Here is a 26352-nt window from a genome sequence, read left to right on the forward strand (position 1 = left end):
GGAGGATGGTGGTTTAGAGGGCACAGCCACAGAGGCAGAGGAGTTTTGAGGCTTTTTGTGTCTCCCCTGGAAAAATAACTTGGGAATTTGGTCTATTTTAAACTCTGGTTCTTTTTTTTTTTTAAGGTGGAGTCTCACTCTGTCGCCCAGGCTGGAATACAGTGGCATGGTCTCAACTCAGTGCAATCTCTGCCTCCTGGGTTCAAGCAATTCTCCTGTCTCAGCCTCCCGAGTAGCTGGGATTACAGGTGCATGCCACCACACCTGGCTAATTTTTGTATTTTTAGTAGAGACAGGGTTTCACCATCTTGGCCAGGTTGGTCTTGAACTCCTGACCTCGTGATCCACCTGCCCCTGCCTCCCAAAGTGCTGGGATTACAGGTGTGAGCCACTGTGCCCAGCCTAAACCCCGGTTCTTAAAATACGTGGCAGTTTGTCACAGGTTAGTGGATCAGGTGCTGTGGTGCTCTGAGGGGAAAGGGCCCGGAGAAGGACAGTGCATACTGTTTAAAAATATCCTGAATGTGTGCAGGCCTTGGCTTTTTTTGGAATGGGTTAAGGTTATTTCTGGCATGTGGTGTCAGGACAAGTGTGTTCATTTTGACACTGTAAATAAACTGGAAATGTGGACCACCACTCCTCTGCAGGGGATGAGGAGGAAGAAAAAGATGACAATGTGAAGGGCTGTCATAGCTCAGGGGCCCCCTCTGTTCCTGCCACTCTGCCACTCCCCAAAGAAAGCATGACTTCCTCCTGGGACACTAATTGAACCAGAGCAGGACTGGGGTTGCTGTTGCTGCAGGTGGTGGGGTGGGAGTGGGGGAAAGGGGCTAAGAGAGAACGAATGAAATGAGGAGCCTGGGTCACCTCACAGATGTTCTCCTTTAAGACACGAAAGAAGCCAAATGAGAGACTGAAGCCTCTGAACAGAAGGGGAAGGCAACCTGACCAAGATCACACAGCTTCAGAATCAGAGCTGGCCCCAGGGGCAAGAGCAGAGGGGAGGAAAGGCAGCTGTTCCTGTTCTTCCTCCCTCCCTTCCGCCCTTGAACACTGATCCTGGGGGTCAAAGCAGGATACTAGCACAGACCTGACTTAGGGTGCTGAGTGTGGGGGCCAGCACTCTGTGCCAGACAGGGGGCCAGGGGCCATGTGGTTTTCTACCAGTTGAAGAGTTTGGATTTTCCTCTAGGCACTGGGAAGCAGGGGATGTATTTTAAGCAGACATGAAGTGCCACATTTTCTCTTGAAATACTGCCCTGGAAGCCGGGTGCGATGGCTCACGCCTGTAATCCCAGCACTTTGGGAGGCTTAGGCGGGCAGATCACCTGAGGTCGGGAGTTTGAGACCAGCCGTCTGACCAACATGGAGAAACCTTGTCTCTACTAAAAATACAAAATAAGCTGGGCGTGGGAGGGCATGCCTCTAATCCCAGCTGCTCGGAAGCTGAGGCAGGAGAATTGCTTGAACCTGGGAGGCGGAGGTTGCGGTGAACTGAGATTGCGCCATTGCACTCCAGCCTGAGCAACAAGAGGGAAACTCTGTCTCAAAAAAAAAAAAAAAGAAGAAGAAGAAGAAATACCGCCCTGGAGGCCACCGCAATAGTCCAGGCAAGCGTTGATGAGGGCCCAGCCTAGCCAGTGAAATGGAGAGAAGAGGCCAGTGCAGAGAGACACCTGGGGTAGAAGTGACAGGGGATCAAGCAGGAGGGAGGGTGACCTCTGGGCTTTTGGCTCAGGTTGGTGATGCCTGTATTCAATTCCTGAGGTTGCTGGAACAGTACACCACATATTGGGTGACCTAAAACAACAGGAATGTATTCTCTCATAGCTGAGGCCAGGTGTTAGCAGGGCTGGCTCTTTCTTGAGGCTCAGTGGGAGAATCTCTGTCAGACTCTCCAAGCTTCGGGCGGTTGCCAGCAGCCTTGGCACTTTCAGCTTTCAGATACGTCGCTCCCATCTCTGCCTACGTCTCCACGTGGCCGACTCCCGTGTGTCTGTTTCACACACTTGTCTTCCCTTGCGTACGTCTGTCTGCCCAAATTTCACTCTACTTATAAGGACACCAGTCACTGGAGTAGAGCCACCCAAATCCAATGTGACCTCATTTTAACTTGTCTTTGCAAAGATACTATGTGCAACTAAGGTCACATGCACATGCCTGGGGACTAGAAACATTTCTTGGGGGACACAATTCATTTTACCCATGACAGTGGCTGAGGGCTTTCCGCTGACCTTGAGCCCACATGTTTTTCAATGAATGGTCACAGGCCAAAGTCTGGGACAGTCTTTATTGGAGCTTAGAACGTCATAGCAATTCACCCTCATCAGAGGCAGACTGTGAGAAAGAGCAGCGATGTGGCGGACCCCCAGCAGGGGGAAGGCCGGGCTACATGAGGGAGCCCTGCTCGCCTGCAAGCAGGGGACAGATGCACACGCACACACTCTTCTACATGAACTTACACTCACACCTGCGCACTCGCTGCCGGTGGGTCGGAGGCCAGGCGCCTTGGGCTGCTCCCTCCTCACGGAGAGGCCTCCTCCACTCTGGGGGATCCGCTGAGCTGAGACGGGAGGGAACCACTTGAGGATCAGGGACGAAGGAGCTGGAAGCTGCAGGCATTTTGCAGTTAGGGAGAAGGGATCCAGGACAGGAGGGATGGCCAGGGACCAACCAAAGGGAGCTGAAGAAGGCCCTGCAGGGCCAGGAAAGGGGAAGAAGATGCTGGAGATGGGCAGGGGAAGGGGAGGGGAGAACAGATCATCTCTCCTTCACTCACTGCAACCTCACTGCCAGGGACAGAGCCCTGGGCACAGAAAGCCTGGGGAGAATCAAGGGGTCCCCTGTGTCCTAGGAAGGCACTGAAATGGGGAACAGATCCTGGGAGCCAGAGTCTCCCCCAAGTACCCCAAAGGGGACAGGAAGGGGGATGGTGAAGCGGAAAGGGTCCTACATGCTGGTTGTCTGGGGCAAGGAGACTGGGGAAGCACAGATTCTGCTTCTCACCCCAAACGGTGGGGTGTGGGGTGGGCTGATATGCAGCCCCTCTGGCCAGCAGAGGGGAGGGAGGGCCAGGGCTGCCCCTTTGGTCTCAAGGGCAGTGAAGCGGGGAGCCTGGCCTCACCCATGTGTCCGTGGTAGGGGGTGGAGGCAGGAGGAGTGAGGAACCAGAGCCTCCTGCCCCCGGGGCCAGGGCTACCAGAGCACGGCCCCATCCATGTTCCCGTAGCCTGGCTCGGCCCGCAGCCTCCAGTAGGTATTGTTGGTCACCCACCACTCCTTCCCGCTGCTATCTGTCTGCCGCCTGGCGGGAGAAGGCGGTGGCAGTGAGGGGTGAACATCTAGAAGGCAGGCTAGGGTCCTAAGGTGCTGCCTCCCACACCTGCCCTGTTCCAAGCAGGGCTCAAGGGGAGACCCAGGGCAGAGGGCGAGGCCGAGGCACCTGAAGAAGCGAGCCTGGTGTACGATGTTGTTTTCCTCCATGACTTTGCGCCTGTCTCGCTGCAGCTGCTCGATCCTTCTCTTCTGGGCCTCAGCAGCCTGTATGTTCCCCTCCTCCAGGTACCTGAGGATCCAGATCAAACTCAGTTGAACTGTCCATCTGCAGGGGCCCCCAAACCCAAGGCCTCTGTCCCTGCCCAGCTCTGTCCTCTAGACAAGCCCCATTTCTCTGAGGCCACTCAGTGAAGGAAGGACAAAGCCCCAGCTCTGTACTCCGTGGAGGGAGTGAGCCAAGTGGTTCTAGGCTAGCACCCATCCGGCACTGACCTCTGGTCTGGCCGGAGCCTCGTGTCGGTGGAAGGCAGTGACCGTTTCAGCTCTGCCGTCAGCTCATTCAGCTCCAGGGCAAACTGGGTGAAGCCGAAGTTGCGCTCATGGTCGGGGGGCATTGAGTCTGGGGGAAGGCAAGGGGCTGGGGTAGGTGTACCATGCCTGAGCTGCTCCAGCCTCATCCAGCCCTCTGTGACCCCTCCACTTACTGGGTTTCCAGATGCACTGGCCACCTGGTGTGGGTCCCCGGTACAGCCCCTCGTGCCACTTCCCAAAGAGTCGATGGAGGACACGGCCACTCCGACTGAGCACAGCGCCCTGCACCTCGTGGACATTGGAACTCCAGTACTTGGCCTGGGGTGGGGAAGGCAGGGGTTAGGGAGGTGTCCTCTCCCGCTTAGCCAGGGTGACCTCCAGAGACTGAGGCTGCCGGGGGTGAATGGGCAGGGTCAGGGTGGCACATGCACCTTGCAGAAGGTGATCTTGCAGTGGCAGGAGCTGTCCTGTGTGTTCCGGATGAGCACCTCCCCATAGTGCTCAATCCAGCGCTGACCGCTCAGGACATTGTGAATGCAAGACGTCACCTTGTTCCACTCAAAGTGGTCCCCAAACCTGAGAGAAACAAGGAATGGAAGGGCAGCTGGCCGGCCCCAGTGAGTCAGGGGGCTCCTGTCTTGCTGGAGCAGGTCACGTCGGTCTGTGACAGGAACCCTGGGGTCCCAGCTCTGGTTCTGCAGTGAAGGATGACTTATATTCACAAGGCAGAGCGGCCTTCACAGAACGTATTCAATGAACACATCTCCGCTCATCTACAATGCCCCTGAGTGCCTGAGCAACGCGGATGAAAATACACAAAGTGTCCTGCCCTCGGGCACCAGGAACCATGTGTATGTTCACATCCATTATCCTGCTTAATCCTCACCTCTCTTGGGTTTTACTTTTTACTGTCATGTCACAGGCAAGGTGTCAAGTCTTTTTGCTGCTTGCATCACTACCTTTTTTTTTTTTTTTTTTTGCTCTGTTGCCCGGGCCGGCTGGAGTGCAGTACAGTGGTGCAATCTCGGCTCACTGCTACCTCCGCCTCCCAGGTTGAAGCAATTCTCCTGCCTCAGCCTCCCCAGTAGCTGGGACTATAGGCTCATGCTAATTTGCATCACTGTTGAGTGGCAGAACTCACGGCTTCTGACTCCAAAATCCAGGATCTCTCCCACAACACCCAGACCACTCTCAACACCCTTTTTCTTTCTGGCTTCAGTCCCCTGCCTGTAAAATTAGCTAGATGAGAGTTTTTCAAATTTTGTTTGTGACCCCTAAGTCCTGAGATCAATTTAGGTTTCTGTGTGTGTGTATGTGTACGCGTTGGCTTGAAGTCTCAAAGGCATTTCTGACTGTGAGTCATGGTCAAAAAAGTGTGAAAGCCGCTGAGTCAGATGACCTCGATGGGCCCTTCCAGCTCTACTACGTTCTAAGGCTTTTCATCTTTCTCTATTGGCGACTGCTGTAAATATAGGTGTAAAACCTACAGACACTGACCCCACTGCAAGCAGCTTCAGGACAGACCTTCCTATCCCGTCCTTATCCTGTCCCTAAGGCCACGTCCTCTCCAGCCTGAAGGATTGCCTGTGGCTTGGCCTGGCTGCTGAGAGTCTAAGAATCCCACCTGGGCAGGCTGACATTGACTGTTCCCACAGGCACAATCTCCAGGGATTTGCCCCAAAACTTGTTCTTCCACTTCATATCTGGAATTGGATTAGGGGAGGGAGAGAGAACAACAGAGATAAGGCCAGAGGGTGTTCCCTTTGCCCAGGGCCACCCCGCCCTGCCCTCTACTCCTCACCTTGCCAGAAGGCGAAGTTCTCAGACTCCGCATGGCAGGCCGAGATAGGGGGATGGTGGGAGACCTTGGTGAGCAAAGAAGTTCTCTTGAGGCTGTCCCTGAGCACCATTAGGGCACCCCAAAGTCCCTTACTCCCAACTCCACTTCCCCTGAGTACCACAAGACCAGTTGGTTCCAGGTCTCTTGTCCCTATCACCCTTGGCCATCTCCCAAACCCATCATCCTCTCTTCTTCCCATGAGGCCTCTATGTTCTCCCTTCTCGCTCCCTCTTTCTCAGGAGCTCCCCTGGCTGGCCTGTCTATGGCGTCCTCCAGAACCCCTGCTCAAGCCTGAAAAGTTCCCCGCAACAGTGACAGGTGAGGCCTCCACCCCATGCCCTGCCTGAAACCCAGCCCTCGCCGACAACCCTCTTCCCCACCATCTCCCCTCACCACACCCCAAAACTGATAATCACCCTGTAACCACCTGACAGGTGGGGACCTCATCCCCTGCCTGAAATGCAGCCCTTGCTGACGACCCTCTTCCCCACCATCTCCCCAACACCCCACCCCAAAGCTGATCATTGCCCTGCAACCTTTACCCCACACCCTTGGAAACACTTGGCCTTGTCCCCACTTGGAATGGCTCCACATCTGAAGCCTTCAATTCCAACATCCCACAGCCTGCCTGCCTCGCCTCTCTCTCCATTCCCTGTTGCCCACGGCTCCAGCCAAGATGTCCAGGTCCCCAACTGCACTGCCCTCCCGTGGTCTGCTAGCCCCATCCTGCCCTTTACAGTACTCTCACCTAATACCCTCAGCCACCTCCACCATTTGCCAGAAATGCCAGCACTGGCCTCCTCTGTACACCCCTGGCTCTGACTCTGTTGCCAAAACACAGACACGACCCATACTAAGAAAATGCTAAATCTACAATGTCCTGTGTCTGGGCCCTTGACATCCCTCACCAATCCTTCTCTGAGGACCTAGGCACAAGCCAGGCCCTTCAAACCTCATTTGCCTCCCACAGTCTGCGGCAGAACAGAGGTGGGTCAGGGAGGTGATTCCTTCTGCTCTGGCCGCAGTCAACCTGCTCCCATCGATGCCCCCCAGGTTCCCCCGTCCTCCTCCTTCCACACCTTCAGTCTTTCCCTCTTTATTTCTCTTTCTCTCTGAATATGAAGATTTTCGGTTTCTTTCACCTTAAAAAATAGCAAACCTTTCTTTTCTAGACACACACATCTTTGTTCACATATGCGTAAAACATTTCTGGGAGGAATCCCAAAAGCTGGTAGCAGTAGTCCCTTCGGAGCGTGGGGATGAGACGGAGGCTTATTTTCTATTGTACACACGAGCGTACTGTGTCAATCTTCACCATGTTTTCAACAACACTTCAAATCCAAACAAACAAACACACAAACTGCCTCGACCTTTATCCCCCACCAACTGCCACCTTCTCTCTCCTCTGTCCCTCATGGTAAAATTTTTGGAAAATAGTCTGCTTTTTTCTCTATTTTTTATAAAACCTACACTCTACACCCTCTGCAATCCAGTCTCTGTCCCCATCCTATCTCGGAAACCTTCCTCACGCAGGTAGCCGATGACACCCCTCAGGTCCCAGGGACCCACGCTCCCTCCCCTTTGGGGCTTCCCAGCGCTCCTGCCTGCCCTCTTCCCTAGACACTGCAGGCAGTCCTCCCGAGGGCAGTCCTCCCTTGATGTCCTCCTCCCTCTAAGCTGGCGACTCCTCGACCTGTTAGTGCCACCTGGTGCTCTTGGAGGAGCTCCAAGCCAGCGACTCCAGAGCCTCCTGGCCATCTCCCGTGGAAGCCGAGCCCACATAGTCAGTGTGCTCCCACACACACTGTCCACCTTGCTAACTGGCACCACCATGCACCCACCGAATTCCCCAGATCAGGCCGCCCAGACTTTTCCCTGTCAACAAAAACCTCCCCTTTCCCTACACGAGACAGTACCCTGCTAAGCACCAGGCCCTGTCAGGGGCAGCACATAAACAGCTTTTGAACCAAACGCCGCAGCCTAAGCGCAGGGCCTCATTAGCTCTACAGAGATGACAAGACAGACCCTGTTGGCCTCCACCAACCAGGCATATGCCACCCGGGTGTGCTTTGCACACTGAGATTCTGAGCAGCCACTCCACTGCCTCGAATCCTCCATGGTGCCAATGCCTTCAGGATTTAAAAACACACATACAAAAGCCCAAAGCCTCTTTCCCTTCACTGGCAGGACTCCTCAGCGTCTGGCCCACCTTGTCTTCCAGCCCCATCTCTAACCTTCCCAAGCCTGCTCCGTGCATTCCTCTACACCATCTAGAAGGAACATCCTATTCTCCCCAGCCCCTGTACTGCCAGCTCTCTCCAATTCATCCTCCAGTTCATCCTAACCCAAGATTGGCCCCTAGAGCATGAGCTCCCAGGTGGAACTCCTGGGATCCCATGGCTGGACCTCAGAACGTGGGCCAGGAACACCACAGAGCCCGGCACAGAGCCAACTGCCCATGCTCCTCTCCCAGGCCCTGGTCTCTCTGCCCCAGCTCTGGTCCCAAAGCCCAGGTCTCTCCTTGCCCCAGACACCCAAGGCCAGCCGTCTTCTCCCAAGGCCACACCTGCTCACTGATGAAGCGGAAGCCTCGGTCAGGCCGCTCACACTCATAGGTCTCCCCCAGGACAGGGTTGAAGGGCTTGCAGCCAGCTCGGTGGTATGTAGAGGAGTAGGCTGAGACAGCAAAGGCTGCGATGTACACCTGCGGGGAGCAAGGCAGGTGCAGGGTGCTGAGAATGGGGCCGCCACCCCAAGCAAGCAAACTATGGGATCTTGGGGTGGAACTTCAGCAGCAAGGAACAGCCCAGCCAGGATTTTCTGGGAGAAAAGGTCCCAGGGAGAAGGAAGCAGCCTTGGGCTGGGCATAAGGACCGGTAGCAGGTACCATGCGCTCGCAGGGGTCGGCGATGCGGCTGGCCTGGTCCAGGAGGCTGCTGTACTCCAGCTCCTCGCAGAGTCGCTGCAGAGTGTTGAGCGGCTCGTTGAGCTGCACAGGCATTGACACCTTGGACAGGTCTTTGCCGATGTTGTTGCGCAGAATGTTCCACAGGCTCACGTCAGCCCCAGGTCCGCTGGCCGCCGGCAGGCAGCGACGGCGGGGTGGCCCCATGGGTCTCCCTGGAACACACCCCCCTGGGGCCGCCCTGCCATGTCACTCTCCAACTGGGCACCAGCCATCCCAGACACGGCAAGCCCACAGCCCAGTCCAGGGCCCAGCTGCCTCCCAAGCCCCTGGGACACTCCCCCCTGAGCCCGTGTCTCGACTCACAGCAGGGCAGGGTGACTGGGGCTCTAACTGCTGACAAGTTCCCAGGGACTGAGTTGGCTGGCAGGGGTGGGAGCCATGCAAAGGGGCGGACGGTTCCCACTGCCAGAAACCCTGCACCCCAGGAGCCCCTCCTGAGTCCTCACCCTTGCCTTTCGTTCCCTTTAGAAACACAGAAACAGAGGTCAGAGTGCAGATTACCCAGCCCATCTTATGGATGAGGAAATAGGCTCTCAGAAGTAAAATGACAGGTCCAGAGCCACACTGCTAACAAGCAGCAAAGTGGGATCTCTTGCCTCCCTCCAAGGCTCTAGGCAAGCCTGCTGCAACAGAGGCCAGCCCCAAGGCCGGAGCCTGGCCGTCCCAGCAGAGCTGCTCCTGGAATATTTCGCAGTTCATGACCTGGCCTTCCTTAGCTCCTGGGGTCAGCACCCAAAGCCACTAGCCCATCAGTCACCACAAGGGATGGCCTTTGCATGGGCCTGGGCTGTGGACAAACCCTGTTTTTCCACCTGCCTCCCACCCCTCCCTGCCTGCCCACCCAGCTGGCACCTTTCTGACAGCGCTCAGCTCCCCTGAGGTCCAGCACCTCCTCAGACAGGCTGGTGGTGATTTCACTGGTACACGACTCCTCCTCCTCTGAGCCCTGGGCCGGGACAGATGACAGGCCGGGCAGACTGGGCCTCCCCCGGGCAGCTGGGCAGTGCCCAGGGCCTGGCAAGAATCTGCCCAGCTAGCCCTTTGGTGGGAAGGGGAAGAGAATGTATTGGGGGAGCTCTGAGCCCTAAGACATTGCCCCGGGACACCTGGCATCACAGAGTGTGCCCAGCCACCTTGGGAAAGGGAGGGCCGGGTCCTGTGGCTGGTGGTAGAAAGCTCAGGGACTTGGCCCTGTGGCTGGTGGGAGAAAGCTCAGGGACTTGGTGGGACACAGACAGAAGGTAAGTTGGGGATTACTGAGGTTCAGGGTCTGAGAAGAGGGGATCAAGGGAGCGCTGAAGCTGAGACAGGGTCATAGGAAGATGACTGGGGTTGCAACTGTGGCAGTAGTTTCAGGAGAACCCCATGGGGATAAAAATGTCACACTCCTCTAGGAGAAGAGTCCCCAGCAGAGATTTCTGAGCAGGGCCACACAAACCCAACTGATCTGGACATATTCCCAGAGACAGTAGCTGAGGTGGTGAGAAGGGGCTGAGGAATCTGTGGTCTCTGTGGACCCCACCCTTCTGTTCCCAAGGTCGCCCCCAACCGCCCCGCCTCACTGCCAGCTTCCCTCTTCCCTCACCTCATTCTCAGAAGAGCTGGCGGACAGGAGAACCTCACAGGCATCGAAGAACTCTGTATGGGAATCAGCAAGGGACAGGATGCTGGTCTGCGACAGCTGGGGGGTGAGCTCGCGCCCCTTCATGTACAGAGCTTCTTGCTGTGGGAGCAACCAGATGGATGTCAGGCTCCGGGTCCAAGCCGGGGGAATCAGGTTGGGCACCCGCTTGCCTGACAGTTCCCGTGAGAGGGAGGCATAACCGGGCACTTTTGCTGAGTCAGACACCTTCTGAGCAGAAGAGGCAGAGGGGAGTGAGCAGGGGACAAAGGCATAGTAGAATGAGCCCTGGCCTGGGAGTGAGGGCACGCAGGCTCCATGATGACTGCTTACACTTCCTGGCACTGACCCTGAGCCCCACTCCAAGCCCTCTGTGTGCACTAACCCACTCAATCCTGACACCCACCCCGTGAGGTAGGTGCAATTATCACCCCCAATTTGCAGATTGGGACGCTGAGGCCCAGGATCACAAAGCTGGCAGGCAGCAGAGCCAGATTTGAACCCGTGGAATGCAGCTCCAGAGTCTGTGCTTAGAGCCCGAGTCTCAGTGCAGCCCACCTATAATTGCAGGAGCCTCAGCTCACCCGTTAGACCCTTTGAGCCTCAGTTTTGTTATGTTGAGGGTGAGAATCACTGCATCAGAGGACTCTGAATTAAAATAAAAAGTACCCTGCACATTGTTACAAAATGACTGAGATGGGGCTGTCGCCAACCTTATGGGAAAGACAGTGGAGCCAAATTTTGGGGCTATCTTGGGACTAAAAATCAACCTTGCCCACTGCCCTGGGCCTTGGCTCCCGCTGGGAGAGAAGGCGCAGGAGAATCGGCCCCCACAACCCACCCTGGCTCCGCACCTCCTCAGGGTTGAGGGAGCTGAAAGAGTCCGCCGTGGTGTCGGAGGAGGTGGACAGTGAGTGGAGGCGCCTCTGGCCAGTGGGGGCCTCGGAGACCTGCAGGGAGAGGGTGAGGGACACGGTGCCAGGAGGATGAGGTCCTCCCCACCTTGCCACCTCCTCTCTGCAGAGACTGCCTCTGCCAAACCCCCACCCTCACCCAGATCTGCTATCGGACCCCAGGCTGGCAGTCCTCAGCTTCAAGCCCTCTCCCCCCACCAGCCACCCTGTCCCCCAGGCCTCACCCCCATCCTTGACAACTCTGAGCCCTGGTGCATATCCCTCAGTCGGTCCCGTTCCGTGGTGAGGGCGGCCAGGACGCTGCTGAGGGAGCTGTGCACTAAAGGGGGTGTGGCAGACCATCAGAGTCCTCGCTCACTCCTGCCCGCTCCCTATCAGCCTCTCCCAGCATGCACTTACCCTTCTGGGCCAGGGCCCAGAAGCTGCGCTGCAGGTGGGCATAGTCTGTGGGTGGCAGCCCACGGGTGCCTGAGGAGTCCCGAGACTCCAGGTAGCGAGATAGGTTGGGAACAGAGCCGTGGAGACGACCAACCTGTTGGTGAAGGGGAAGGGCTGAAGGGGCCGGCCTCCTTAGAGCATCCTGCCCCGGCTATGTGAGGTGCACGCCCCACCTCACCCGTCCAATGGTATCATCCTTGGCAAAGCTCTGGGTACACCACATGCGGCTGGTCCGTTTCCCCTTCTTGGGTCTTTCAGTTGTCACTGAGGCCTGGCAAGTCAAGGTGGGGGCAATTTTGCTCACAGGGTGGGGAAAAGGGGCAGCAACCGTCACAGCCTGGGAGAGGTAGACGGCCTCCTACACCATGGAGGAGGCCGCAGATTACCCAGCACAGAGGGTGGGGCCGCTCAGGCCAGTGGATAGAGACAACTGACATCCCAGTGGAAGATGACAGCCACCCCGGCAGAGGCATGGGTGTGGAGGAACAGAGACAGCCTTGACAGAGTTTGGACATGGGGCAGGGGTAGGGAGGAAACCAGGCGATGCGTGGCTCTCCAGGAAACTGCAGCGATGTGGGAGGAATAGGACCCATCCTGGGGAAATGATGGGATTGGGGGCCTGAGCAGGACCCTGTGTGTTCCCCTGGATCTTACCTGGTGTGTAGGGATAACAGGGGCTGAGGGGATTCGGTGCAGGGACTCCAGGCTCTGGAGGAGCCTGTGTAGTTCCTGGAGCTTCCCCTGACACTCAGAGAGCTCTGTGGCAAGAAAGAACAAGGACATCACTCTCTCTTCTTTTTGCCCAGGCTAGAGTGGAATGGCATGATCTCAGGTCACTGCAACCTCTGCCTCCCGGGTTCAAGTGATTCTCCTGCCTCAGCCTCCCGAGTAGCTGGGATTACAGGCATGTGCCACCACGCCTGGCTAATTATTTTGTATTTTTAGTAGAGATGGGGTTTCACTATGTTGGTCAGGCTGGCCTTGAACTCCTGACCTCAGGTGATCTGACTGCCTTGGTTTCCCAATGTGGTGGGATTACAGGCGTGAACCACCAAGTCCAGCCTCAAGGACATGATTCTCCCAACACTGACTTCGTGGAGATCCTGATACTGCTCCCTGTTACCCGCTCAAGAGCTCGGGTCCCTACCCCTGTGGGTGTGGTGCCCCCTGGTTTCCTGGGAGGGCCTGAAGCCTAATTTCTACTCTGTCTCTAGACCACACCTCACCTCTGCTGCCTTTGAGTAGACCGGGGATGTGCTCACCCTGCCCTGCCTCTCTCTACTTGGTTTACACTTCTCCCTTCAGGCCAACTTCACAGACCCTACTGCAGGAACCCTTTTCTAGAGCACACCCCTTCCCTGGCACTACTCCTCAGGCCCCTGCCCTGTGTGGGTATTCAGTATCTGCTTTGTCATGATTCCCGTCCCTGCATCCATGTCTGTCTATGTGCCCTGACAGATTCTTACTCTTCTGTAAGACTGGGACTGCCCAGGACAGGGCCAAGTAGATTGGATCTCTTTGGAGGCAGAGGCTGTCTCATTAAATTGGGTCTCCCTGAGGTGGGGATGGAAGTAATATTTTCCCATCTTGCTAATGCTATCTAGACCTGCCAGCTTGGGCCCTACCCTTGGAGGTGCTGTGTCTAGGGACCCTCACCATGAGAGCAACGGTCCAGCCCATCACTGTCCCTCAGCCAGGAAGACACCTTCTCCCGCGGTCCAAGCCCAGGTAGGGCTGAGGCAGCAGCTGCTGTTGGAAGCTGGGCACCAGGAACCTGTGGGATGAGCCCAGGGTCAGGAAGGATGGTGCCCACCTCCCTGGGTCTCACAGTTCCCCATAGCCCCTGCCCCTGAATTGTCATATTACCTGCCTGCACCCCAGGGTCCACCTTACCTTCCGGTGAGCGGTACTGGGCAGTGTGCCACGGGACATGTCCAGGCGGTGGGCTAGGCGGTGGGCACGCAGCTGTGCCACCCAGCTCTGGAACAGGTCCTGGGATTTGATCTGCAGAAGTGATGGAGAGGGGGAGGGCTATCTGAAGGGAGGGACCACTTTCCAAGAGCAAGAAGTCAGGGCTCTGGTCCCCAGACAAGCAGAGTCCCTTCTTACAGAGCCAGGTTTGTGCAAAGCTCACTTGCAGAGACACAGAGTGCAAGGTGCCCAGGTTTCTGAGCCCTTAGATCTGTGCCTGTCCATGCAACAACCAAGAAGTGCAGGTTTGCCCTTGGCGGTTTTTACAGGATGGAAACTTACTTCTTGTCAAACTCAGAGACAGACCCTGAGCTCCACAGACCCTCAGGCCCTGCCCCTGTGTGTTCCAATGCCTCTGCCAGGCTGGGGGCCAACACATATCCTGCCTCCCAGGGATGTCACCTTGAGGTGGTAGATGTTGTCTTCAGTGTCAAGGTCAATGCGCTGGGCCTTTTTGTTGATGGACATGACTGACAACCGGACATCGATGGAGCCATGGAGCTTCCCCTTGGTGATCTGGGAGTGAAGTGTTGGTGGGGGTACAGGGGACCTATTTTAGGCTCTCAGAGCCATAGAGCTACCATCTCCCTGAAGCCATTCTAGGTTCAAGGGCCAGATGGCAGGTTCACTCTCATGTCCAAGTCACACTATCAGTAGAGACTTGTCAATCATCCTCCCATGTGCAGAGCGCTCCCCTATATCAAGTCACATCTTGAGCTCTAAGAAGTCACAGATCAAGAAAAACTATTCCCACCCTCAGGGGTCTGGAGGGTTGTGGAAGGCAACGCCCTCCCAGAGAGATCCTGGGTACTCAGGCCTTCAGTTCCTCGTTCCCAGCCTGAGAATGGGACCAGGATGAGAGTGGTAAAGACCCCATTTCTTGGGCACTTATTCTGCCCTGTCCAGAGAGCCTTGTGTGTATGACCTCCCTTACCATGACAGCTCTGCACCTGGGGGAAGGTGCTCTCCTGTTAGAGATGAGGAAGCTACGGCCCAGGGATGTAACTCGCCCAAGATCACACATTCAGCAAGTGGTGGACCCTGCTCTGGTCGATTCCGGATACCCCGTGCCTGCCCAGGGCATACTGGGGCCAGACTCCTCCCACAACCCCAAGCCACTGCCCGGACTCACGTCTTGCCGGGTAGTTGCATAATGAAGGATTCCATCCTCGAGCACAAAGTATCTCTGTGATGTTGCCCAGGAGTGACAGGACCCAGGAGGCCAAGAGGAAGGGCATGAGGGAGAGGGTAACCACACAAATTAGCTTTTCTTTTCTTTCTCATCATGCAAACACCATTGGACTGCCTGGCAGCTGCCCCCCATTCCCACACCGCCCCCATGTCTGGCCCCTCCCTTTGCCTGCCCACCCTACCTTGTGCCAGCCCTTCAGAGGCCACTTCCTCTTCTTGAGCAGGTGACCTTCCTGCCTCTCAGGCATGACACCCTCTATCCCCAGCCTGCCCCGAGGCTCCTCCACCACCTCCCACAGCTCAGAGGCCTGCAGTCCAGGACAGAGGGAGGGGAGCACTGGTGAGATGGCCACCTTGGCCCCTCCCGGTCCGGTTCAAGCTTGGCCCACCCACCACTGCTTTCACGCTCTCTGACCTGCTGAGCACTGCTGGGCTTTGAGGACTGAGCGCTCTCAGGCAGGAAGGGCGGGTCCCTCTCTTGGAAGTCCATGGAGAAGGGAGAGGCCACTCCCTGCTGGGGACGTAGAGCAGAGAGCAGGGTGGAAGGGGAAGGATGTCACCTGCTCCTGATAGAGTCCTTGAAGCAAGAGAAAGACCCCCTTGGCGCAAATTCTGATCACCTTCCCCGCCTCCAACCCCTCCCACATCCTCTGAGATAAGGGCTCACCAACACACCCTCTGCTCACCTGCCATGCCTCTCCCAAGTCTGCCCCTCTGTCCTGACCCCACCCATTTTCACCTGATATGGACACTGCCCTGAGACATGAACTAGCACACAGCAGACAGGCAGATGCCCAGGGAAAACCACAAGACATATGCGCAGCCTGCCTTGGGCACAAGGCACATACTTTGGGACTCCAGGAAATATTCAGTGCTTTCTTTAGAGGCTTCCCTGGGAGTGCTCAGAGGTGAAGAAAGGGAGTGACAGAAGAGGCTCCAAGAAGAGACAGAGGGGTTCAGAGACTGGACAAGCGAGACCTCCTCAATCCAGCTGCCTCTGCCTTCAGGACCCCTCCACCCTGCCACCGTGACTCAGAGACTTCCCTGCCATGATCCCCTTGCAGAAAACTCCCCAGTCTCCCACCAATTAGTCTCCATATTCTCTAGTGCTTGGAGAAACTGAGGCCTGAGATAGCCCCCATTTTCCCATGTCTGCTCCTACCAAACATGCCCCTAGGATGCCCTCTTTGGACCCTCAGTGCCCCCTAAAGCCTCACCATCCCCTGTCTACCGTCCCAGTCCTTGGGGCTCTGAGAAGTGCCACCCACCCAGAGAGGGCAAGACACTGGGCTAAAAGAGACACTTCATGAGAGAAGAGGGGGCCCAGGACATGCCCAGGTCTGCACAGGTCCTGCAGCAGTGCCCAAAGGCACCCTTGGCACTGGCCCTGGCCATCCTGGCTCCACAGGGAGATCAATAATGCAGGAGGCTCTGCGTGTGTGAGACGGGGGAGGGGCCTGGAGGGGCAAGGCTGGTTTGAGGTGGGGGAAGCAGCCCAGATCTTCTAATGGAGCTAGCAAGCAGCTGAGGAACTGAGGCCCAGAACGGGCAGGGATGTGGCAGGAACGGGTGCCCCGGAGGTTGGGGCAGAGGGACCCTTGCTGCAAGAGGCTGACCTGGGAGGAAACTCCTGCATTCAGCCATTGAAAGTTCCCAAAGTCTTCCGGTGTTCAGGTATCTCTGTGCCCTTCTCTGGGCCCTGTGGGGATCCCGGCCCCTCACTGCTTGTGGGTGGAGGGGGAGGCTCTATCGGTAGGAAGGTGAGGGGTCTAGGCGAGCCAGGTGGGTGCCCCCTCTCCACCTCCATTCCCACCATCTCGGAAGCAGACCCACCAGCTTCAGGTGGGAGGAAGCTCTTCTCAGGAATGTCAGCTGCTGCCACGCAGCCCCCTTACCCCAGGGTCCATGGACGCCAGTGCTCCTTGGCCCTCACACCGCTCTGCCTCTGAGTCACCGTCTCCGAGTCACCGGCTCCCTCCTCACCAAGCTGAGCAGTGGCAGCAGCTGCTGCAGGAACCAGGAAGGAAGGAGACGTCGGAGCCTCTCCTCTAGCCGGATCTCCCCACCTCCCTCTCCCCTGTCCCCTCCTCCCGCCAAGCTCCGGGCAACCGCTCAGCTCTGCCCCCCTGCTCCCTGGAGGACTCAGGGCTGAGCAGACCGCCCTAGTATCCATGTGGCTTGGGAGCGGGGCACAGTCCCCACTGGGCATGCTTCCAGATAGATCAGAGGACTGGGGAACTGCTGGCTATACGCCAGTGGTGGTAAAGGCTTTATTCAGACTACCACGCCAGTGACCCTGTTAGTGCCCAAGGCCAATTCCTAATTAACCCCCACCCCCCACCTCTCATTTTACATCTGAAAATAGACTGCAAAATTTGGAGCCAGCAAAAGTATCAGGTTGATGGTGGAGGGACAGATGCCCCCTCTGGGACAGTAAGAGAGTGCCAAGAGCACAGTCAGCAGGGGCAGTCAAGCCAGAAGAGGGACAGCCAGCAGTCCCCACACTGAGGCCCTTCATTGGGGTGATGCCCCACTAGGTCAGGCCCCACAGGGATCTAAAAGTGCCTGTGCATACGATGACACCCTACATCCTGCAGTGTCTTGATCAGGAGCAGGCCTGGGGCAGTCACAGCTGCTGTTAAAAGGGCTGCAATGCTGGTCCCCTCCCTTCCCTTTACCCTTCTGCTGGAGTACTGTGTCCAGCTGCTCAATTCTCATGAAAAATCAGCTCTTAACAAAGGTCTAAAATTCATTCAAATGAAGGTGGCACAGACCTACAGCTTCAAGTGCAGCAAAGTTTTCTGGAAAAAAGTAGTCTTTTCTGGAAAGAAGTAGGTGGGGCCTCAGGTGAAGGATGTGATTCAAGTTTCTTCTCTGACCCCAAAAGTGACTTAGGCCACTTATCCCTTCCACTTCATCCTCACTGGGCCTGGTTCACATTTCAGGGTCTCACATATCTCTCAGGGACACCCACTGTCTTGCCTTTATTCAGAGCCTCAGTGCTGCTCCAGCCACCCCAGGTGGAGGGCATTGTTAGTACCTGGCAGGGTTCTTGGAGGGACAGGAGCACTGGGCAGCACTGGTCAGACAAGCTCTGGCATCCAGGAGCCTCAAGGGCCTTTTAAGTCACTTCCCAGTGATTGAGCATCCCGAGCATACAGCACAGGGCGAGGCACTGTGGGAAGCTGGTCCTGGCCCAGGCCACAAAAAGGCTGCTGCAGATCATCCCCGCCAGACAGTGCCTGTCCAAGACTAAGGAAGCGGTGGCATTGCTTCAAGTCCGAGAAACAATGTTGAACAGCCACCCTCCCCGGGTCACCCCTGCATCCACCCAGAATGTGCTCCAATCAAGGATGACGATGGGCTTCGAGTTAAGCATCCCATCTCCTTTATTAGTAATGTCTGGTTCATGAAGACTTGCATAAGGCCTCCTACCCTAGAGCTCTCAGAACTCCCCATTAACAGAGAATCCTAGTTTTCCCACAGGCCTTTTGTCCAGAACCACCAGAGACATGTTAGCTAGTGGGTATACAGCTGTCAGCTGCCTTTAACAGGGCAAGCATGTGCGGGATGCCATTTCAAGAATGGGTGTAGGAGAAGAGGATTTTCCTAGGAAGGGAAACAAGAGTGAGCAAAGTCAAATGACAGAGAAGCTCCTGAGAGTAAGTTTATAGGAAGGATAGCCATGTAAACCACAAAATAAAGGAAGTAGAATGCATTTCATTTTATTATAAAGCAGTGCTCACAAACTTTCCACAGCGTACACCTCGAGGGTGGAGAACTAACATCCAAGCTCACCTGGATGGTGGATGGGACCCACTTCTGGGTAACCTGATGAGGAAGCTCTACGGTAGAAATTTGGGATGCGGTCTTCAGAGCAGAGGGCTTGGTTCAAGTCCCTGTTCTGCCACTTACTAACTGCATGACCTTGAGCAAGCCACTTAATTTCTCTGCTCCTTCTCTGTGAAATGGGTACAATGTGGTCAGGAGTAAAGGAACTAATACATGTACGGCACTCAGCACAAAGCCTGGCACACAGCAGGCTCTCACCTCAGCACAACTGCTTGGTTGAGCTACTGTGGCCGTGGCCGGTTGTGCCCCAAGGGGGTGGGCTCAGGAGCCTGTGCAGCAAGAGGCAGTGACCAAGGAGGCAGGGGATAATAGCCTTATCTTTTCAGGATCTCTGCCTTGGACCTGGAGAATGGAGAGAGACTTTGCTCCTATCAGGTCCCAAGTTGTCAGCCAGTGGCTGACATTTGAAATGAATCCTCTGCATCTCCAAGTGGCCCTATACCTGACAATATCATTGTTAGTGAAAACCAAGTGACAATCGCACTCCCCCACCCCAAGTTCTTCCACATCTCCCGTGGAGGACAGCACAGCCAATAGGGCAGAGTGTATTTACGCGCAGGGCTGGCTAAATAGGCTGGCTACAAGTCCGGAACAGGGTCAGGAGGATCTGGCTTCCCACTGGCCGACACAACAGAATCCTTCTCCCGTTGCTCTCTGATGTACTGGTCCAACAGGGTGGTCAGCTGCAGGGGCTGGTGCTGAAGCAGGGAGTGGGTCTGGGTCGTGAGGTGGGTGAGGCCTCCAACAAGCTCCCCCTGCACCAGGGGCAGGCTGGGGAGCTTGGAGTAGTTGATAAAGCCCTGCCTGCTGAGGATGGTGTCATCAATGCAGCCACCTAGAAGAACACAGGGTCAGCTGGGCTCCTTGCAGATGCCTTTCTTCTCTGAAAACAGCTTTCTGACCCTAGGAACTTGCTCTCCATTGCCCTTCTCAAAATCCTGCCTTCCCCAAGAGCTGGGTTCCACTGTGCCCCACACCACACCCACTCTGCTTGGGATTGATCCCTACTTCTTCACTTTTCCCTCAGAAAACTCTCAATATATCCACCTGGCCCCAACCCCTATTAAGTCAGTATTTCCTAAACTTCCTTGTAAATAAGAATCAGGTGGCCAGGTGTAGCGGCTCATGCCTGTAATCCCAGCACTTTGGGAGGCCAAGGCAGGCAGATCATCTGAGGTCAGGAGTTCAAGACCAGCCTGGCCAACAAGGTGAAACCCTGTCTCTACTAAAACTATAAAAATTAGCCAGTCATGGTGGAGAGCACCTGTAATCCCAGCTACTCGGGAGGCTGAGGCAGGAGAATCGTTTGAACTGGGGAGGCAGAGGTTATAGTAAGCCGAGTTCATGCCATTGCACTCCAGTCTGGGTGAAAAGAGCGAAACTTCATCTCAGAAAAAAAAAAAAGAGAGAATCCAGATGAGGCCAGGTGCAGTGGCTCACGCCTGTAATCCCAGCACTTTGGGAGGCCGAGGTGGGTGGTTCACCTGAGGTCAGGAGTTCGAGACCAGCCTGGCCAACATGGTGAAACCATATCTCTACTAAAAATACAAAAAAAAAATCAGCTGGGTGTGGTGGCAGGTGCCTGTAATCCCAGCTACTTAAGAGGCTGAGGCAGGAGAATTGCTTGAACCCAGGAGACAGAGGTTGCAGTGAGCTGAGACTGCGTCACTGCACTCCAGCCAGGGTGATAGAGTAAGACTCCATCTCAAAAAAAAAAAAAAAAAAAAAATCAGGAGGCCGAGACGGGCGGATCACGAGGTCAGGAGATCGAGACCATCCTGGCTAACACAGTGAAACCCCGACTCTACTAAAAAAAATACAAAAACTAGCCGGGCGAGGTGGCGGGCGCCTGTAGTCCCAGCTACTCGGGAGGCTGAGGCAGGAGAATGGCGTAAATCCGGGAGGCGGAGCTTGCAGTGAGCTGAGATCTGGCCACTGCACTCCAGCCTGGGCCACAGAGCGAGACTCTGCCTCAAAAAAAAAAAAAAAAAAAATCAGATTCCTGTCCCGCCCCCTCCCCACAGAGACCTATGAAATCTGGATTTCCAAGGGACACGTGCAGTATTCTCTGCCCCTTAAGTGAGTCAGCATCAGGGGAGTCTGAGAAACACTGGTCACTGGCCCTCGGCACCCTTTATTTGGGCTACTTGTTTTAAGTATCTTCATCTGTGTGGGTTTCAGCACCCACTACCCCACTGTTAGACTCAAGGTATCTGAATTTTCTCTCCCTGCTCCATGTCTGCCTTTCCTAGTCTTCCCTCCAGTGCAGAAGTGACCTGGGGTAGTGAGACAACACAGGTGTGGGAATGACAGTCGGCCCTCAATAAATGTGCTGTTGACTCAGGCCCCATCCGTGAAAGGATGCTCTCTCCAAGAACGTTCACGGTTCTACCAAGACAAACTGAGCAGATGGCAGCAGGCTGCTGTAGCACCTGCCCCTCTTCATCCCACCCCTAACTGGCAGGGGTGCTTGCTCACCTAGCAGCGGCAGGAATGGCACAGTCCTTAAGATCCGTACCATCTCCTTGACCTTGGGCTCTTCACTGACCAGCAGTATGTTGTGCCCCACAAAAAGGGGCAGCAGATTTTGGTACTTGGAATCCTCCAGGAAGGGCTTCAGGACCTGGGACAGCAGGAGAAAATGACATCGGGAACAAGTGGGAGGAAGAGCCACCTCGTGGGTCATGGGCCACATTAGGCTGAGGGTGCAACCCAAGGGTCTTCTCAGCCCCTAATCATAGCTTAGACACCAGATTAGACGGTGACTCATGGACAGGAGGAATAAGAAGTATCATTACTGGGGAGCAGATGATGAGGTCTGAGTCTGGTGGGGGTTGGGGGAAGATGGGCAACCCATGCCAAGGGGCCTGCTCCCTACCTGGTTGGGGAAGACCTTCATCAGGATCTTGTGTTTCCGCAGCTGGTGTCGCATAAGAAGCTTGTCCTCTGCGCTCAGAGCCACGTTCTGGCAGACGGCTATCATTCGGTTGTCCTGGAAAACTGCTGCTATCTCCCGGCGGAGAAGCCTGATGAGGCCTGTCTCCTGAAGTTGGAAAGCAATGACCAAGGAAATATCAGCTGACTTCTCTTGGCAACCTTGCTCCCTCTGTGGTAGGTTCTAGGGCTTTCAGTGATGCCCAAATGTGCAAAAGATCGGGGAACAAGTAGGATAATTGGGCCCCTGACTCTCAGGGACGTGTAACATCTCCCACTCCTCTAACCTTTTCACTTTCATTAGATAATCGCAGTCTTTAGCAGTGTGAAAATGCTCAGTTCCACTCCCCCGAAAACAGGTCTGCAGTCTGCCCCAGTCAACAGTGCTTGACAATAATATTGTTCAAATTACTTCAACTATCAATCTGACACTATACTCATGTTGAATCATTTTGCCAATCATAAATACAACTCTTTTGCAGTGTTAGTTTAAAATTGAGAAATTTGGCTGGGTGCGGTGGCTCATGCCTGTAATCTCAGCGCTTTGGGAGGCCAAGGCGGGCGGATTGCTTGAGGTCAGGAGTTCGAGACCAGCCTGACCAACAAAGCAAAACCCCGTCTCTACTAAAAATACAAAAAATTAGCTGGGCATGGTGGCATGCGCCTATAATCCCAGTTACTCAGGAGGCTGAGGCAGGAGAATCACTTGAACCCAGGAGGCAGAGGTTGCGATGAGCCAAGAATGTCCCACTGCACTCCAGCCTGGGTGACAGAATGAGACTCTATCTCACACACACACACAAAAAAAGATGGCCAGGTGGGGTGACTCACGCCCGTGATCCCAGCACTTTGGGAGGCCGAGGCAGGCAGATCACAAGGTCAGGAGATCAAAACCATCCTGGCTAACATGGTGAAACCCCGTCTCTACTAAAAATGCAAAAATTAGCCAGGTGTGGCTAATTTATTTATCATTACAGGTGCGCACCTGTAATCCCAGCTACTCAGGAGGATAAGGCAGGAGAATCACTTGAACCCGGGAGGCAGAGGTTGCAGTGAGCCGAGATCGCGCCATTGCACTCCAGCCTGGGCAACAAGAGTGATACTCTGTCTCAAAAAAAAAAGATTGGAGAGATACTCTCCCCAACCCCACTGGCTCAGGTAGCTCTCACACACATTTTTGGAGACAAGAAGGAAATTCAGCAGGCCCGTCCAATCCAGAGCCCAAAAGCCAATATAGAATCAAGGGCAGATTTCATCTTAAAGTATCTGGATCAGGCAGTCAAAGTGAAATAATTACGTGAGTGACAATGGCTGAGTGTCCTACTTCACTATGGCCAGAGACAAGATTACTTTAACCCACCATCCCACCACCAAGTGACATGTATCCAAACTCCTCCTTACCTCCTGTGGGGGGCTGGGAGGAGATGGCAGGCATGCTGGGTGGATGGCTGGTTTTGGGGGGATATATTCAGTCACAGCCATCAGCTTCTGCCGCTGAAAGTGCATCACACGATGGTGGCGGGTAACAGCCTTGGAGCCATAGCGGACAGTCTGGAGGGTAGGCAGCCGGCCTGTGAGGGGATATAGCAATATGGTTAGATGCAACCTCTTGGAGGCCCTAGTTTATCCCAGATGGAGAAAAAACACACCCTCTAGCAGAGAAAAGCACAGCTCACAGAGCTACACTCAGCACAAGAGTGGGACAAGGAATTGTCTACCCCAAATCCTAAATTTCCAAAGCTTCTCTTCTCTTTCAATAAGTGACCTGAGGTCAATTACTTAATCTCTTGAGGCTCCCATTTCTCCAGCTCTTCTTAACGTGCAGAAATGCGAGAAAAAAAATGAGAACAAAGGAGAAAATATTTTGAACACGTTAAGAAAAGGGGAGGCCAGGCGTGGTGGCTGACACCTGTAATCCCAGCACTTTGGGAGGCCGAGGCGGGCGAGATCACTGGAGGTCAGGAGTTTGAGACCAGCCTGGCCAACAAGGTGAAACCCCATCTCTCCTAAAAATACAAAAATTAGCGGGGCATGGTGGTGCATACCTGTAATCCTAGCTACTTGAGAGGCTGAGGCAGGAGAATCGCTTGAACCCGGGAGGCAGAGGTTGCAGTGAGCCGAGATCATGCCACTGCACTCCAGCCTGGGCACAGAGTGAGACTCCGTCTCGGGAAAAAAAAGAAAAAGAAAAAGAAAGAAAAAGGGGATAAGGTTGAATAAACTTTCTTAAAATGGTCAAATAATAAATATTTTAAGTTTGGGGCCCATGTACTCTGTCTCTAACACTCAACTCTGCCAAAAGCAGTCACAGACAATATGTAAACAGACAGCAGAAGCTATGTACCAACAGAATTTTATAAAACACAGTGACTGGCCCTGCCATAATATGCCAACCCCTGGTCTAATCTAGTGGTTCTCAAGGTATGCCCCACCTCTACCCCAACCAGCAACATCAGCATCATTTGAGAACTTGTTAGAAACAGAAATTTTGCTGGGTGTGGTGGCTCACGCCTGTAATCCTAACACTTTGGGAGGCCAAGGTGGGCAGCTCACTTGAGGTCAGGAATTCAAGACCAACCTGGCCAACATGGTGAAACTCTGTCTCTAACTAAACTACAAAAATTAGCCAGGTGTGGTGGCACACACCTGTAGTCCCAGCTACTCAGGTGGCTGAGCCATGAGAATTGCTTGAACCCAAGAGGCAGAGATTGCAGTGAGCCAAGATTGTGCCACTGCACTCCGGCCTGGGCGACAGAGGAAGACTGTCTCAAAAAGAAAAAGAAAAAGAAAAAGAAATTCTCGGGCCGGGCGCGGTGGCTCAAGCCTGTAATCCCAGCACTTTGGGAGGCCGAGACGGGCGGATCACGAGGTCAGGAGATCGAGACCATCCTGGCTAACACGGTGAAACCCTGTCTCTACTAAAAAGTACAAAAAACTAGCCGGGCGAGGTGGCGGGCGCCTGTAGTCCCAGCTACTCCAGAGGCTGAGGCAGGAGAATGGCGTAAACCCGGGAGGAGGAGCTTGCGGTGAGCAGAGATCCGGCCACTGCACTCCAGCCTGGGTGACAGAGCCAGACTCCGTCTCAAAAAAAAAAAAAAAAAAAAAAGAAATTCTCATGCCCTGCCTAGACCTACTGAATCAGCAACTCTGGGATGGAGCCTAGCAAATAGTGTTGTTTGTTTGTTTTGTTTTGTAGAAACCAGGTTTCACTATGTTACCAAGGCTGGTCACAAATAGTGTTTTAACAAGTCCTCCTGGTGATGCTAACGCATACTAAAGTTTGAAAACCACTCCTCTAACCACTGTTCTAACATCCTCTCCTATGATTTGAAGAGGAGAAAAAAATGTTACACCATTCTCACAGCTCTCAGACAAGTTTCTCTTTCCTCCTCTCTTCCTGTTTACAGGTAATGCTACAGAGCACCCCACAGAAAACAAGTGAGGCACTCAAAAGCCCTGAGCCAAAGTGACCCTTTCATCCTCAACACAAGGGCCAAGACTAGAACTTCCCACTTTCAGCCATTCCCAAGACTGGGATGTGACCTCAGAAAAGGGTCCAGATAGAAGGCGGCTCTAACAGTCAGAGAGTATGGATATTTGCTGGGGTAAGAGGTCTTATTGCCAGCAGCCACAAAACCTAACTGTTAAGACTGCAGGCAGGCTTTGGAATCAAATGAAACTGGATTTTTTTTCTTTTTTTTTTTTTTTTTGAGATGGAGTTTCGCTCTGTAGCCCAGGCTGGAGTGCAGCGACGGGCAATCTCAGCTCACTGCAACCTCTGCCTCCCGGTGTAAGCGATTCTTATGCCTCAGCCTCCTGAGTAGCTGGGACTACAGGCACGTGCCACCACGCCCGGCTCATTTTTGTGTTTTTAGTAGAGTTGGGGTTTCGCCATGTTGGCCAGGCTGTTCTCCAACTCTTGACCTCAGGTGATCCCTCCGCCTTAACCTCCCAAAGTGCTGGGATTACAGGCGTGAGCCACCGCGCCAAGCCGAAACTGGATTTTAATCTCTCTTCCGACAATTACTAGCTGTGACCTTGGCCACCCAACTGGTCTGAACTTCAGTTGCTGCGTCTGTAAAGAGAAGATGCGAATGTCTTTCTCACAGGGTGCTTCAGATTTAAATGATTTAAAAGATTTAAATGAGCTAACACATATAAAAATAGTTATCACAGTGCCTGGTCTATATTGAGTGCTCAAATCCATTCATTAAACAAATATTTATTGCACCCTTACTAACATCAAGCACCATGCCACCTGCTGGCTATGCTGAATTAACATGGTTCTGCCCTTGGGGAGTTTAAGTTTAAACAAGCAACTGTTTAGTTTAAATGCAAAATTACAGATTGCGATGGGGCTAAGGAGTCAAGGGTAGACCTGAGGTGACATTTAGGCTGAGATATTAAGATGCAGACATAATGCAAAGGTCTGGGCGAGGAGTGGTCCAGGCAAAATAAACTCTGGAGACAGGCAAAAGCTGGAGGCTGTTGCTGTGATCACCAGAGTCTGGAATCACAAGGAGCTGCACGGGGCCAGCGATCCAGCTGGGGTCAGAGATTATGAGAAGAATCAGTAGTAGAGGAGGGCAGATGAGGACTAGAGAGCGGCGGCAAGACACGCCGTGGGAACCTGGGCCACTCCTTACCCGCCTGGGGCAGGAAACCCCCACGCAGCAACCCAGTCACGGCCGCAGCCATCTCCACCGGAAGAATGGACGGAAGCCGAGTGGTGACGGAAAGAGCTAAGGATTGTGGGGTAGCGAACCCCGGGGCCGGAAGCAGTGGGCGTACCCGTCAGCTGTAGCTGTAACACGCA

The 26352-nt window shown here is 54.5% G+C and overlaps 3 protein-coding genes across 11 annotated transcripts in view; 1 reads left to right on the forward strand and 2 right to left on the reverse strand.

The window, feature by feature from the left end:
• Nucleotides 1–2271: 2271 nt before the first annotated feature.
• OSBPL7 (oxysterol binding protein like 7) lies at nt 2272–17956 on the reverse strand. Of its 5 annotated transcripts, none has more exons than XR_501125.3 (24): nt 16646–16810; nt 15166–15327; nt 14933–15058; nt 14692–14745; nt 13962–14075; nt 13482–13592; nt 13245–13362; nt 12243–12346; nt 11767–11859; nt 11550–11682; nt 11375–11469; nt 11091–11186; nt 10201–10338; nt 9468–9561; nt 8535–8782; nt 8214–8351; nt 5609–5672; nt 5432–5510; nt 4239–4383; nt 3981–4125; nt 3769–3895; nt 3443–3565; nt 3125–3304; nt 2272–2563 (listed from the first exon to the last, which is right to left on the reverse strand). XR_501125.3 is itself a non-coding variant. In XM_073005376.1 (24 exons), the coding sequence occupies exons 3-24, from the start codon at nt 15238–15240 to the stop codon at nt 3196–3198; spliced, it is 2529 nt and encodes an 842-aa protein (XP_072861477.1). In that variant the 5' UTR covers nt 15241–15327; nt 16646–16757; nt 17791–17956; the 3' UTR covers nt 2272–3195. The 5 variants fall into 5 exon arrangements, 2 of the variants coding, with proteins under 2 accessions (XP_072861477.1, XP_008011155.1); XR_501124.3 differs by having other exon boundaries at nt 2272–2612; XM_073005376.1 differs by adding an exon at nt 17791–17956 and having other exon boundaries at nt 2272–3304; nt 16646–16757.
• Nucleotides 2887–26352, forward strand: part of CDK5RAP3 (CDK5 regulatory subunit associated protein 3) — a 174434-nt gene continuing 150968 nt past the window's right edge. For both annotated transcript variants that reach the window (XM_008012975.3, XM_037993240.2), the window contains exon 1: nt 2887–2897. The gene's annotated coding sequence lies outside the window, so the exon portion shown is untranslated. The remainder of the gene's footprint in view (nt 2898–26352) is intronic.
• Nucleotides 18460–26292, reverse strand: MRPL10 (mitochondrial ribosomal protein L10). 4 transcript variants are annotated; one of them, XM_073005380.1, is made up of 6 exons: nt 26183–26246; nt 25574–25611; nt 22938–23107; nt 21481–21645; nt 21081–21225; nt 18460–19437 (listed from the first exon to the last, which is right to left on the reverse strand). In XM_073005380.1, the coding sequence occupies exons 3-6, from the start codon at nt 23040–23042 to the stop codon at nt 19181–19183; spliced, it is 672 nt and encodes a 223-aa protein (XP_072861481.1). In that variant the 5' UTR covers nt 23043–23107; nt 25574–25611; nt 26183–26246; the 3' UTR covers nt 18460–19180. The 4 variants fall into 4 exon arrangements, with proteins under 4 accessions (XP_072861481.1, XP_072861480.1, XP_008011153.1 ...); XM_073005379.1 differs by lacking the exon at nt 25574–25611 and adding an exon at nt 23582–23702 and having other exon boundaries at nt 26183–26205; XM_008012962.3 differs by lacking the exon at nt 25574–25611 and having other exon boundaries at nt 26183–26292.

The sequence above is a fragment of the Chlorocebus sabaeus genome, chromosome 16 (genome assembly GCF_047675955.1).
Source record: "Chlorocebus sabaeus isolate Y175 chromosome 16, mChlSab1.0.hap1, whole genome shotgun sequence".
Lineage (NCBI taxonomy): Eukaryota > Metazoa > Chordata > Mammalia > Primates > Cercopithecidae > Chlorocebus > Chlorocebus sabaeus.

Coding starts and splice junctions, on each gene's coding strand:
- MRPL10 (XM_073005379.1), bottom strand. CDS start 23,663: ATGATCTCGGCTCACTGCAACCTCTGCCTCCCGGGTTCAAGCGATTCT. Junction 23,108..23,581: donor TCAAGTAGCTAGGATTACAG/GTATGCACCACC, acceptor ATCCCCTCACAG/GCCGGCTGCCTACCCTCCAG. Junction 19,438..21,080: donor GCCATTCCTGCCGCTGCTAG/GTGAGCAAGCAC, acceptor GTGTTCTTCTAG/GTGGCTGCATTGATGACACC.
- OSBPL7 (XM_073005376.1), bottom strand. CDS start 15,240: ATGGACTTCCAAGAGAGGGACCCGCCCTTCCTGCCTGAGAGCGCTCAG. Junction 5,511..5,608: donor GAACTTCGCCTTCTGGCAAG/GTGAGGAGTAGA, acceptor ATCCAATTCCAG/ATATGAAGTGGAAGAACAAG. Junction 3,566..3,768: donor AGGCTCCGGCCAGACCAGAG/GTCAGTGCCGGA, acceptor CTGGATCCTCAG/GTACCTGGAGGAGGGGAACA.